Below are 14,995 nucleotides of genomic sequence, written 5' to 3'. Positions count from 1 at the left end.
AGGGTGATATATTTCCAGCCATGTAGTATATTGTCTTGGATAAAATCGCAGACTTAATAATCTACTTAATAATCTGATTAAATAAGAGGTACCATATCATTATAAATTTTATTTAAAGTACATAAGGGTTATAATATTATTATGACAGCTACTAAATAGGGCAGGACCAGCTCGAATGTCACACTGATGGGGAAGGGAATTTAACATGTGTACCAGTAACACTTTGTTTTACAGCACAATAAACCACTCCCATGCCTGATAAAAAGTATATATATATTTAGAAAGCTTGTGAGGTAATTTTTTTGTTTTACTTGGATTGCTTGTCTGTGTACTTAATAAAGGATTTTCAACTGGAAACAGACTGCCTGCCTGCCTTGCTTGGATTACTTTTGAATACTTAGTAATGCTGTACAATTATATATTTTTTTATTATTATTTTTTTGTTTTGTTTTGACTTAAGACGAGTTTAAGTTCGCTATTTCTACTACTATTGTCTGATCTGATTAATATACAGTGATTAACTAGAGATATATTGACTGAAAATCTTCCACACAAAGAAGTTTCTTACACTGTTTTATTTAGTATTGTATAATACATGACAAAAAATTACCTGTGATTTCCGTATGCCAAATAGACTCATAACGTTGCATGATCTATTTCTCAAAGTGGGAGGATGTAGATCATAGTGCAAGTGATGTGTGTGCCGTATCTTTAAGAAGCATGTCAAGGCTGTACATGCATGTATAAATTCCAAACATGTGCAATCCCTTGTGCCATTTTGAAAGAGTAGCTAGTGAGAGAGAGAGAGAGAGCATGCATGATCGCAGTTGTTAGTTTGTATATAAGTTACTTAAGTTAAAATCAGTAAACTTCTATAGTGATGTGTTTGTATAAAATAAAGCTGCTTGAACAGAACCCAAGAGGACTCTTCAATTGTGTCCTAAATAGGAGAGCGACACTGGGGCTCACCATAAAACTCAAAAAGTCAGTTTTGATGACCTCCCAAGATTGTACTTTTTCAGTTGCAGTATTTCGACCATTCCCAGGTTGGTTTTTCTTCCTACTCCCACGGACAGCCTTCTTACAGTCTCTTCTTACTCTCCCACAGTTCTAGGCGTTATGACCTCTGCCATCCCCATACTTCATCTTGCCAGGCTCCATATGAGGATGCAACAATGGTACCTCAGAACGGTGTGGCTTCAGCATTGCCACCCCTTGAGTTCCCTTTTCATTTGCTTCCTTGTATCAAGCTTGAATTCAAGTGATTGATTCAGCAAATTTCTCTCAAACTGGGATTGCACTTCCAGGCTCCAGTTCATTCCCAAGAATTGTTCATGGGTGCCACCAACATGCGGTGAGGTGCTTCTTGTGGCTATCTAAAAATACTGGGTTTCTGGCCTCCTCATTAGAGGTCAGACCATATCAACATAAAAGAGGTAAGGACTATGCTTCTGGCTCTTGTGGCTTTTCATTCCCTTTTTCCTCCCTGGCCCCTTGAAAATCTTCATGGACAATACCACTGTGAAGTGGTATATCAACAAATGTGTGTGTGTGTGGGGGGGGGGGTAAGAGATCTTATCTCTTTTGCAGACTACTGTTCAGGCTTGATATCTGGCTATCAGGTGACTCTTCAGGCTTTTTACATTACTTCAGAGCACAATCTAGTAGCAGACTCTCTGAGCAGGTGCAGAACACATGCTTATGAATGGATGCTTCACAGAGATGTGTTTCTGGACATAGTCCATCAGTGGGGTATTCCTCAGGTAGATCTTTTTGCATCCCCTCTGAAAAGGCAACTTCCTCTTTTCTGTTTGAGTACCAAGTCCTCTGACTTGGAAAGTGGATGCCCTGTCCTTTTTTTGGAAGGGAACGTTTCTGTATGCCTTTCCTCCCCTTCCTCTGCTGCCAGGAGCTCTGCACAACATCAAGCAGAACTCTTCCAAAATCTTGTTGGTGACTCCCTTTTGGCCCAGACAACACTGGTTACCCTTCTTATTCAAATAGTCAGGGAAAATCACCACAAATTACCTCACTGGGTGGATCAACTCACACAAGACAAGAGATCTCTTATCCATCCTCACGTGTCCAGTCTTCAAATTGCACTGTGGGTTATAGGGTTAAGATCCTGTAGATCCTTCCTATTTTATTTTGCCAGAGTCCTTCATTGTGAAGGTTCTTCAGTTTGGACCTCCAGAGACAGCTCAGATATTATTTGGATAAAACAAAGTTTATTCATAATTCTGAGCATCTTTTTGTTTCTTTTCCTCCCAGGATTTTGGACTAAGCTTTTTCCAAGCAAACCATATCCTCCTGGATCACTAAGGCCATTTCTTTTTGTTGTTATTTTCATGATAAACCCTTTCTTCAACTGTAAAGACACATTCTACTAGAGTAGTTGCCTCTTCTGGTCCCTTTTTCAAGTGTTTGGACACCAATTCCATCCTTGAGGCTGCTACTTGTTTCATTGTTCATACTTTTACTAAGCATTTCAAATTAGATATTGTTTCCAGGACCAGGGCAGGTTTTGCTAGGGCTATTCTGTGTGGGTCTGTAGGTGACTCTTCTGTGCCTTTCTCCTTCCAGTACAGTGTGTAAAATCTTGCTACAACAGTAGGTGTCCTTAACTTCACTGGTGCAGTATTCATTCCCTCCCTCCTTCCCCTTTCTGTTATAGCTCTAGCCCCTGTGTTTTATTACCCTCCTGGCCAAGGGGCTCTCACTTCCTCTACCTTCTGAACGTTTTTTCTTAATGTACATGTTCTCCTGTATCCATGGGGGTGTTTTGTTCATCCTGAGGCAATATTTTCATCTGTACATCATCTCTATGCCCTATGATCTACACAGGGAGCATACGTGTGATGTACAGTGCCTGTAAGATCTAAAGGCTTTAGAATATTGGCTGGACATTGGGCTATACTTGGCAGGAGATCCTTCAGAGAAGAGTACCACAACAGCACTTAACGCCAATAAAACCAAATTAATGATTTTTCCCACATCAAAACACTCCCCCATTTGTAAACACTTTCAAAATCATAAGCCAGAATAACACCCCCATTGAAATTGCCCCTTACACCAAACTGTTTGGTGTCATTATTGACGAACATCTAAAATCTGATATCTACATTCAAACTAACATCAACAAGCCCTACCAAAAATTAGGTCCCCTCTATAGGCATAACCGTTATCTCACCCCCTCCACCAGAAAGACCCTTGCCTCCACATAACTTCTCACCTCCCTAATGTATGGCGCTCCTCTGTTCTCGAATCTTCAGCTTGGCCTTCAAACTAAATTAGTAGCCTGCTACAATAAAATCTGCAAATTCGCCACCAACTCTAAGAACTCATTCCATCACTGCAACTCCCTCCACTCACTACAATGGCTCGAGCTTTCCAACTATCTGAACCTCCTTAAATTCACCACTGCCCATAAGTTCATATTTAACCCATCCTCCTGTTCATCTCTCTCCACCTCCTTAACCCCCTATATTCCAAATCGCTCACTTAGGTCAGAAAATCAGAACCTGTTCAAAATCTACAAACCTTTATGGCCACCTGGACACTCTCTGCTATCCTGTTCCTTAGCTAAACTATGGAACGCTCTTCCTCCCTCCTTTAGAATTATTCATAACCACTCTAACTTTAAATCCCCCCTCCATTCCTACCTACCTTCAAAGTGGGAATGCCCCTGCTCCTTCCCCACATAGGACCCTCCTATATCAAAACCCACCTTCTAACTATGTGCATCATCTCTGCACTCACAGCATTTGCCCTCCTACTCCTCCTTGACATCCAAATATTGTTAATAGTTAATTTCCAACAGTTCCTTGTCCTGAATTGTAATCCACTGCTAATGACTCTTAGACTGTACAGTTGCTAGATTTTTATTATTATTATTGTAGAATGTAGAATTTTGTTTTTAGTAGAATGCTGCATAAAGCTGCATGACTTCTTTGCTTTGTATGTGTATATGTGAATATGTCTGTCATTGTTACTGGAGCTTTTCTCCCCGGGCCTCCACTGAAAACAGGCTTTTTTTAGGCCCAGTGAACTTCCCTTGTCATCAAACTGAAATAAATAATAAAATAATAAATAAAATAAATAACTCATTAAGAACAACTCTATATTGAGGTTACATTTCCTTCCCAATGTAAGACTTAGCATTTCTGTACTGAATCAACTCCATGCAGTCCCAAAATATATGCTCTCAAGAACGTCTTTCTTAACCATCATCACATCTCTAGTATCTGCCTCTTCTTTGTGGGAACATTTTTCAGGTCTTGTAGTGGTATAGAATTATTTGTGTAAACATTTCCACAGAAAAATTCTAAAATTTCTTGATGTACCTGCACAGCTGGGAATAAGAATCATTGGAGTCTCCTGGTATGACTTAGTGTCAGAATTATCTAGTCCATCTACCTACAGACAAATTTGAGCATTTTTGTGTCTTCTAGTTTTAGAAATTTTTCTTTACTGGGATTATATATTTCCCGCACCATATCTAGTCGAACCCTTTCCCCTGATTCTCCATGACTTATTTAGCTCTTTAAAATGGAGAAAGTCTTGGTCAGTTTTCACACATTTTGTAAAGTTAAGCAATTAGGGTACAAGGGGTTTCTACTTTTGTTATAGGGCATTCCCTATTATTTCTAGATACATGTCAGAGATTTGGGATGGACGACTAGGCTTAAAAAGGCCCTTGTGGTCATTAGCCTAGTAAACTGCTATGAACCTATAAACCTATGTATAGCTTCAATTTTCTGTTTATAAATTGTTTTATGCTTACACATGCATTGTGATTTAAATAATGTAATCATGCTCTCAGTTTTATGGTTACATGTGTATTGTGATTTTAATAATGTAATTATATGCCCTGAATCTAGTCATTACTGTATTGCACACCCATTACGAAATTACACTTGCAAGTTCAGTAAAAGCATAGTGACAGATTCTTCACTTATAATAGTTAGCAATTTATCTTCACATTTCTTAAGCATGTGTTTAGGTACACTTTGGCTAATACTAACAGATTTTACAGGCATTGTATTGTTGTCACTGACTGTGCAGTATGTGGTTGTGTGCCCTTTTCTAGAATATTTAAAGCAAACCTACACAAATGACGGCAGTTTTTTTTCTTGTTTGCAGGCAAAGCAGCATGCCTAGGTAAAACCTTGTTACTACAAACTGATACATACAAGTCTAACTTAGGGTTTGCAAGTTGACTTAACAATAACTGATCAACTAAAAGTAAATTGAACCATGTCTTGATGAACTCAGTGTTGGACTATGGGACAAATGGTCCACTAAATCAAAAGCCTAATATTAACCTATGAACCTATAAAACCGCTAGCTGTTTGGAACACTCAGGGTCATCCCGGCATATCCATGTTCTTAAATTATTAGAGAGTGCCCTTTTAAATTTGTCTGCAGCCAAGATTTCTTAATTTTACTTGCATTGTTTACATGAGGTTCTAACCATGGGTTTAAAATATGCATGAAGTCAGCCTTTTGTGACCTTACCAGTCTCTCCGTACTACAAGTCAAGCTATGAAACTTAAGGGATAGTGCCTCAGGAGAAGTCCCAGTCCTTGCCAGAATCTACCATTTAAACTGCTGGTAGTTGTAGACATCTATATCTTCTCAGTCCATATATGACATCAGTAAATCTCCAGTTACGTGAGACAATAGAATTGTGGCTCACACAGTTTGGTGCCACTTCTCGTGAGCTGTATTTCGTTGTAAAGGCCAGCAGGTAGGCCTCATTATCAGCTTCCTGACTTACTTTCTTAGAGGGACATTGGTGTTCGGAATTCTCATCAAAGTGAAAGGCTGCTGGTTCATGAGGGTAGAAACTTGTTACAGGATAACCAGCTGTGGGCAAGTGGTTACCATTCCCTCCAGGAGGCTTAGCATTTGTGGATAAGTGGCTGAATTCCCTTCCTAAAGAATCTTGTGAGAAATCACAAAGGGTTTGTATAATCTCTGCATTTCACATATGATTTAACAGCTGCAGTTCAGTACACACAAAGCTTTGCCTTTACCTCCAGAAAATAAATACAAGACAACCCTTTTTTCTGCCATTAGCGCTCTTGTTCAGAAGACATACTTGTATGGGCACAGGATTTTCACAGTTCTTCAGAATAACCCTTTTTTGTGCTGCAAAGACCTTTTGACTTGAATCAGTGCCTATTTCAATTCAAGGGTTTAATAGTCCCTCTGTATTAGAAAACTTTTTTAGTCAAAACAGTTACATTCACTTCTTTCTGTAGGTTATTAAGCAGATATTTTTTTTTCCTAAACAGAACTTGCATTTTTCGGTGAGGAAAGAGGAAACTCAGACAGAGAACTTTCAAAGTAGTTTCACAAAGCAGTATTTTATATAAAAATGTTTTCTGCCTGCTGCAATACATCAATGTAGCATCTTTCTAGCTTTATTAAAAACAAAATGGTATTTATCTAGCTTTTCAATTTTAGAAATTTAAGTTTATTTACAGGTATAAATAAAGTTCAGCTTTCATGCAGCAAACAAGGGAGAAACATTGAACACAATTCCAGTCTAATCACAACGTCTCAATTAATTTTACAGGGACAGAACTTCTTTATACAGAGCTTTCCAAAATTCCAGAAGTCCAGGACTGTACTCTTTTTCTGTTCAATAGGTAGGGTAACTCCATCAGAACAGGCCTCCTGTTCCTCCTTCTCTCTTAGCATATGGTACCACTCCTGTTCCATTACACATAGCATCTCAGAGAGTCCTCTGCACCCCTCCCCCAACCTAGATGCCATAAATTGGAATCTGGCTCTTAACAAGGAAATGGGCCTAAAATACTTCTTCCTGTAGCTGATATCAATTACCTTCCTATTTTATCCTGTTTGCTTGCCTGTCTTGGTCTTAAAGGTACAGTAGTTTATAAGGTCAGCAGCCAAGACCATACTACAAGCCACTGTATGCGTGTGCATGTGTGAGCACACACACACACACACACACACACACACACACACACACATATATATATATATATATATATATATATATATATATATAGAGACAGCAATGTATTTGTGTGTGTGTGTGTGTGTGTGTGTGTGTGTGTGTGTGTGTGTGTGTGTGTGTGTGTGTGTGTACAATTTGTGCAGCCACTCAACCAGCATATTTGTGTGAGGTAAAAGGTAGATGGACTACCCATTTAAAATCCATACATACACAGAAAGAACCGGTATACTCCAATGAATGCCACTGAGTGATGAGAAATTAATGAATTCAACAGCTGGTATGGACTTTAAAAGATATCATCCTGTTTGAAGAGAAAGATGCAAATACTATAACTAGCACTCTGCCATATTTGATAGGTTCATAGGTATATACTAGGCTAACATCCACTGGGGCCTTCATAAGCCAAGTCAAGCATTCCAATTGTATCCTGCAAGTTTATGTGCAACAGAGGTTATTTTAATAGGTATATGTAAGCAAGGGCAAGGTTTGCAGGCTGTCTCTGTCCATTAGAGACATAGGTACTAGACCGGGGTGTATTTCTGATTTCCCATCCGCTGGTCCAGGTTTCTCTTGAACAGGGTTAGGAAAGAGCTTTGCTTCACATCTGTTCCAGAGAAGGGGAATCCTCTGAGACACGTACCTGTATGTCCAACGTGTCTTATTTATGTCATAAGCAAAGTTTAAATCCCTAGATCGAATAATTCAGATGCTATTCATTTTGTGGATATGCAGAAGGTCCATTAGAGTGGGAACCAACGATACCTTGTATATCAAGCATAGATCACCTCTAAACAGTCTGTAGGAAACAAAGTATAGTGATAAGGTTTTGAGGTGATATGCATAGGAAATGCTGTTTTTATAATGTATTCTTTTTGTGATAAACCTCTGCAGACATCTCAGTTGTAGTATGTGCATTATCTGGTACATACTGCAGGGGGCATTGTACTTGATGGGCCTGCTGAGGACCAAATACAGTGGAGTGAGGTATTGTATCAAATGTCTGAGCCAGGTCAGGGTAGGTAGTATGCACAGTTTTGCCCTCATGCATTGTCCTAGTGGTATACTCAAAGAAATGCACAAGGTTGAGTAGGCATCATCTGCCCTTGACGAACAAAAACCTGGTTGGATCCGATGTTTGAAGGTTCTCTGTGTCCTTATTAATCATTTCCATGGTAATTATTTTCATGGTTTTACATATGAGACTAGTCAGACTTATGGGTATGTAGTTCCCAGAGTATGTTGATGACCCGCACCTGTGTAGATGGATAACCATTACAGTTCTCCATTTGAGTGGCACAAAGCCTGTCTGGAGGCTATAGTTCAACAGTGACTCTAGTGGTCCCAATAGGTCATGTTTCATGCTATTTAGAATGTATAAAACAAAACAAAAAGTAGCCAATAAGGCCAATAGACTAAAAAAGATTAAAAATAAAAAAACGAGTCACCAAAACCGATAAAACGTCACTCAACTTTTAATGACAACACCATCGACTAAGCACTTTCGCCATTACATTCTCATGGCTTCATCAAAGTCATTACAATAGTAAAAGAAACAAGTTTAAATAGTCTCACTGATAGACCAATGAAACAATTAGCCAATCAGTTCAACCCAACCCTGACATAAACGCCACTTCATGTTTAATTCAAAAACAAGCAAAACCAAACTATATATGTTGTTTTTATATAAAACTGTAAATTAATTTCTATTACTACCAATTTTAATATAACATTTTAAATATTGCACACTTTTTAAACAATCAGTTCCTTCTTCATATAATAAAACTTATAAAAACAAAACATAAAAGAAAAAAATCACCTAGGAAACATAAGTCAGACTATTTAAACTTGTTTCTTTTACTATTGTAATGACTCTGATGAAGCCATGAGAATGTAATGGTGAAAGCGCTTAGTCTATGGTGTTTTTATTAAAAGTTAAGTGACGTTTTATCACTTTTGGTGACTCATTTTTTTATTTTTACTCTTTCTTATTTAGGATGCATCCTTGGATATTATCAGGGCCAATCAATACAGTGTTTTTGGCCTTAGAGGGTCATCTAGGGCCTGCTTCCTGGTGATAATGGGGGGGGTGTTGTTTGATGGTATTTCCTGGGGAAGAGATGGAGGTAAAACTTTAGCTGAGTTTGTAGGCCAGCAGATTTGCTATATCTTCTGGCTTCATGTAGGTGGCTCCATTTATAATCAGTTCTACAGGCTGCTGTGTGCTGCCTTCGAGGTTTTGGACATAGCTAAAAAAAACTTTTCATTGTCCTTTGCCTGGGGTGCTACCCTTACATCTGATTTGTCTTTATTAGACTTAATTTGCCCTCTTAGCTGTTTGTTTAGACTGATGAGAGCATTTTTATCATGCAGGTTGTAGCACTTCCTAATCTTGGTGACAACATTTCTCTTTTGTCGGACAGCCTGTTTATGTATGGTTTGTTTTTTGAGTTAGTTCTGGTTTAATTCTGGTAGGCATAGCTGTCTCTATGCAGTTACTAACATGATTGTACACAATTTCTGTGAACAATTCAGCACAGACATCTGAATTCTCAGGGTTTCTGATGGGCTTGAAATTTTGACAGTTTATAACTAAGTAGTAGGAAGTTTTCCTTAGAATAATTCCTAAATTTTACAGGGTTAGCGGGAGTCAAGGACTCATTTTTATTACGGAGACAGCTTTGTAGTCTGACCTTGCCAGAGAGGACAGTACATGGAGGGGAGGGATACCACATTATTCCATGTTTGCCATGTTTGTATCAGGTCAAGTATGTTTGTACCCGTAGTGGGCATATGGACTATCTGGACCAACATGTTTGTGTTTATAAAGTGCAGGAATCTCTGGACCTATAAGTTTGGGGTTGTGTATTTGAATCTCTGGACCTATAAGTTTGGGGTTGTGTAAGTGAATCTCTGGACCTGTATGTCTGGGATTGTTTAAGTGAATCTCTGTACCTGTAAGTTTGGGGTTGTGTAAGTGAATCTCTGCACCTGTAAGTTTGGGGTTGTGTAAGTATTCCAGTTTATATTGGGATAGTTGAAGTCACCTATGAATATGGCACTGGGTTAAAGGGTGAGGGCCTCCAGGAAGTCCAAGTATGAGTTATAGGTTTCTTGGGTCATAGAGAGTGACCTATAGCTTACAAAAATATGATATGGGACTTTGCCTATGGAAATCTGGACATGGAGAAATTCAAGAGCATCCTCCTGTTTGGCTAGTCTTGAGTTGAGTTTATTGCTGATATAGACTGAAACACCTCTTCTTTTGGTACCTGCATATGAGTAGCTGGTGTGAATGTGTGAATGGCATTGTAGGCCTGCACTACTAGGGCGCTGTCTGTAGCTTTAAACCAAGTCTCAGTAACTGCACAGATGTCTACCTTTCCCAGGGTGAAAAGAGCCTGAAAGGAGTGGAGTTTCTTGTTTAGGCTCCTGGCATTGAACAGCAACACCTTTAGATTCTCTTGGGACGGTTTGGTTATGTCGAAAGGTTTGTCAGTTTGGCATTGCCTAAAAAAAGGCACTAAGGGGGAGCACAATGTTTTAGTCAATATTTAAAATATTAGAGGGGACAAGTATAGACCATCCTTAGCAAAGCAATATGGTCTGTTGATCATATCCTCCCATGCTGACAAATATTGTACCCCCTTGGAATGTCACCAGAAATTAAGTCAATTCATGTTGTGGCATCATCCTTGGTGAAAATAGAATGTTGCTCAGTGCTAGGTACATGCCAGCCTGGAAGACATAATCCAGAAACTCCATAATGTCTCTCTTCATAGAGTCCAGGGAGGTACATCTCAGGTCATTTACACCCACATGGACTATGCCTGAGTCATAGTTGTACTTGTGGTCTAATGACTTGAATGATTTAGCTGATTCTGGCCTCTGATAGACAACTTGATCTTCATTTTCTCCTTATTCAGCCTGGTGAAATGGACATATGTGTGCCTTACAATGGAGTTTCCTGTGATTAAAATATCGAGTACTGGGTTGGCTTGCCTTATCAGCCTTGTAGTTGAGGCCCCAGAGTGTTTGGCTGTATGTATTGTGTTGGATGGGGATAGGTCTGTCACATTGCAGAACATAACAGATTTCAGACAATAAGTAGAGAAAGAGCTTAAAAGAAGATTACACTCATAATATGGAACAGAGTTATGAATATAACATATAGTTTGCTTAGACTGATACTTATATTTCTTCAGCCAACAACAAAACAGGGGCATGCCATCAATTAAAGTGATCATATTTTTATTGTGGTGTAACCTGGAATTACAATGTTTTAAATAAAAGACAATGGGTAGGGGGTGTGTTAACTGTTGGTGAATGAAGCATAGATGGGAGGCTTAAATGGCATGTGTGTAAGCAAGTATCATCAAATATCATTGGAACCTAAAACCCTAATAAAAATGACCAGTAGATTTAACAATTAGAAGCTTTTTGACATGCAGTGATTGAACAAAGTAAATTTTTTACTGATAAAGTTCAGAATATTGACCATTATTCATAACAAATATAAAATCAATATACAGAATTAACAGTGAATTATGTTCAATGACCCATCAAAATGTTTGCCAGAGTAGTTTTGTTATTTTTGTTTGTATATTAAAGTAAAAGAAAGAGAACACTTACTGTGTATATGCCGTCTCCAGCTGCTGCTCTATCAACTTTCTATTAAAGAAAAAAAGAACAAATGTTAGAAATACATTGGGAACCCACTATCCTTATGTTAAAGAAATCATACATTTTTGATATTCTGTGAACAGCAATCTATAAAACATATTTCTTCAGAGGAGTTAATTTGATGCAGAGTATGTTGTTGTGCATCTAACAAGCTAGTAAAACTAATAAAATTTAACAGATACATGACAGAAATCATTGCAAAACACAAAATGGTGCTGGTGGGAGCAATGTACAGTTTGTGGGTGGTTCAAAAGGCACAGATAATGTGACTGTGTAGTCATCAGAAATATCACAGGATACCTTCTCCTTGAAAAGAACCAGACACCAGCCAGAGTAAGGTTATAAGCGCTTTTGTTCCCTTTATTCACACTCAAGAAAAACGGCACTTCATCAGATACAAAAACCTTACCCACTTCCCCCCTTTTTATATACAGTTCAATTAATTAATTTACACCAATCGTCATGTATTGATAAACAATTAATTAAATAACAAATTAAATTAAATTAAATATGCCCTCATATTTAAAAAAAACACACGTAAATGTACATATATAATTTTATTTATTTATTTATTTTACATTTGTTAACCAGGTTAGTCTGGCTGAGCTTTTGGCTCATTTTCAGCAGAGGCCCTGGGAGAAAAGCTCCTCAGGACTAGAAAACAATTTATTAAATTTTAGTAACATCGTAGTAACAATCAGCTATAGGATCTTACAAGCAGAGACCTGGAGAGAAAAAAGCTCCTCAGGCAATTCAATTATACAGAGTATTAACAATTGGCAGACAAATATGTGAGTTGTTACAAACAAGGTTTTAAACAATTAGCAGAAGAAAATGTGACTAGTTACAGTATTATTTTAGCTGCTTAGAGCAAAATGAGTTAATAGTTAGGCAGATGCTTATTTAAAGTGAGTAGGATCTAGTTGTATAGGAGTTTGGAAACAAGAAAGGAAAGTAAGAATGGCTAGTAGGAGATGTAGAGGAGGTAGAGTATAGGAGACAGACTAGACAGGTAGGTTGTTTTGAGACTGTAAGAATTAAGAGTGGCTGGAGATAGAGGAAGGGAAGAGGTAGAAGAGGCAGGGGAATAGTGTTAGAGATACATTAAGAGTGAGGTGGTGAAATAGGTGAGAGGATGGTGGTTTCAGGGTGGTTGGCTACAGTGGCAAGACCACTTTGTTTTTAGGTATTTCCTTGTGGCTAATTTGAAACTTTTGCTATGCTGGAGGGATTTTATTTCCAAGGGGAGTTGGTTCCAGGATGTAGCTGGGTTATAGTTATAGAGAAGGCAGCCTATTTTGGTTTTGGGTTTGTAGATGTCAATAATTCTTGATTTAAGCTGCGTAGTGTCCTAGCAGGGGAATATTTGGATATGATAGTGGAGAGGCTGGGGCAGAAGGAGCGTAGATAGATGATACAGTGGATGATTTGTAGTTGGTATAGTTGGAGCAGCTAAGGGAATTCTAGTCAGTCTAGTTGCTGTAGTGCTAAGCAGTGGTGTGACTTGTAGGTTTGGTTAGCTGCAAATCTGGCGATCTTATTATAGATAGTTTCAAGCTTGGAAATAAGTGTAGAATTTAGGTTTGTGAATATGTGGCAGCTGTACATGAGTGTTGGGAGTAATAAAGCCTGGGAGAGAGTTATTCGGGCAGTGTTAGTTAAGTATTTCTTGCTACAGAAAAGGTGTCCAAGTTTCTGATGAGTTCTTTTTACTGAGTTAGTAATATGGAGATCAAACTTAAGCTGATCATCTATTGTAACACCTAGCAATTTAGTACTAGATTCAGCTGAGATGATAGTGTTGTTGCAGGATAAGATGGTAAATGTACTTTTGAGTGTGGTGATGGTTTTAGGGAGGAAGAGTAGGAGCTTAGTTTTTTTTGGATTAAGTATTAGTTTGTTATCACTAAGCCAAGTCTCAATGGTGTGGAAGGATGCCTGGGTAGTTGAGTGGAGGTCAGTTGGGTTGTCAACAATGGTTATAACAGTTGAGTCATCAGCATATTGCACAAGAGATGACTGGGGACAAGAGGAGTAGAGCAAGTTGGTGAAAATATTAAAGAGTAGTGGTCCAAGTATGGACCCTTGGGGGACTCCCATTTGTACATTGAGAAGGGAGGATAGTGCAGAGAGCCATTTAACTGATTGCTGGTGGGTAGAGAGATAGCTGGAGAACCAGGAGATAGGAGGGTGAGAGAAATGTAAGTTAGTGAGTTTATCTAGAAGGAGTGGGTGAGAGACAGTGTCAAAGGCTTTAGAAAGGTCAAGGAATAGGCATGAGACAAGTTTATTGTTATCACAAGCTAGAAAGACTATGTTGATGAATGATATGACTGCAGTAGTTGTACTATGCTTGGGACGGAAACCAGGTGTGAGAAGGTTTACCTGGTGAAGGTAATGCATTACCTGCTTGTGAATGCATTTCTCTAGGATTTTAGAGAGTGGAGAGAGTATGGCAATCGGTTTGAAGTTGGATATGTCTGAAGAGTTGCCCCCTTCGTGAATGGGTAGAGTAAAGAAATTATTCCATACAGTGGGGACATAGGATTCAGAAATGGATCGGTTGATTAAGATGGATACAGGATAGGCAAGAGGTTCAGAGGTAATCTGCAGGAAGTAAGAGGGTAGCTTGTCAACAGATGGGGAGCAAGGTTTAAGTTTAGAGAGTAATGACTTTACATAGTTTGTTGATACTGCTTTTAGAGAGAAGGAGTTAGAAGGGTTTGGAAGAGGTATAGAGTTTGTGGGGGTGCTAGTGTTGTTTCTGGGGGGAGAGAATTTATTATGGAGGTTATTGAGTTTATAAAATGATTGTAATTATATAATATGCTATAATACTTTCTTCATTATTGAAATGTATTTTTCTCTAAAAAACATTTTGAATAGTATATAAAAAAGGGGGTGGGTGGGTAAGGTTTTTGTATCTGATGAAGTTCCGTTTAGCTTGAGTGTGAATAAAGGGAACAAAAGCGTTTATAACCTTACTCTGCCTGCTGTCTGGTTCTTTTCAAGGAGAAGGTATCCTGTGATATTTCTGTTGGATTATTCTATGTGACTTTTTCATGACTGTGTAGTCATAGTAATGTGGTATGCAGGATGACATGGAAATGAGGAATCCCATGCAAATGAGGCACACTGATATGTAGAAACACAAAATGATGATGTGATTAAGAAACATATAAAATGGCAGTGCATCTCCATTTTGAATGACATAAATCATGGTGTACAATGGGAGAGATAGGCTGTGAATATCAGCTTCAGCAGCACAGCAGCAAGTGTTGGATGTTCCTATCAGAGCTAGTGGACACAATATTGAGAATCATG

General features: G+C 38.5%; 1 protein-coding gene across 1 annotated transcript in view; it reads right to left on the bottom strand.

The window, feature by feature from the left end:
* Window positions 1–14,995, bottom strand: part of FCER1G (Fc fragment of IgE receptor Ig) — a 597,912-nt gene that overhangs the window by 77,574 nt on the left and 505,343 nt on the right. The window contains exon 5 of the mRNA XM_044088973.1: window positions 11,621–11,659. Within this exon, the coding sequence (XP_043944908.1) occupies window positions 11,621–11,659 (39 nt within the window). The remainder of the gene's footprint in view (window positions 1–11,620; window positions 11,660–14,995) is intronic.

This window comes from Protopterus annectens, chromosome 12.part0 (assembly GCF_019279795.1).
Source record: "Protopterus annectens isolate FY-2018-M chromosome 12.part0, PAN1.0, whole genome shotgun sequence".
Taxonomy (NCBI): domain Eukaryota; kingdom Metazoa; phylum Chordata; order Ceratodontiformes; family Protopteridae; genus Protopterus; species Protopterus annectens.
Note: the sequence above shows the minus strand (reverse complement) of the source record. Positions and strands in the feature narration are given on the sequence as shown.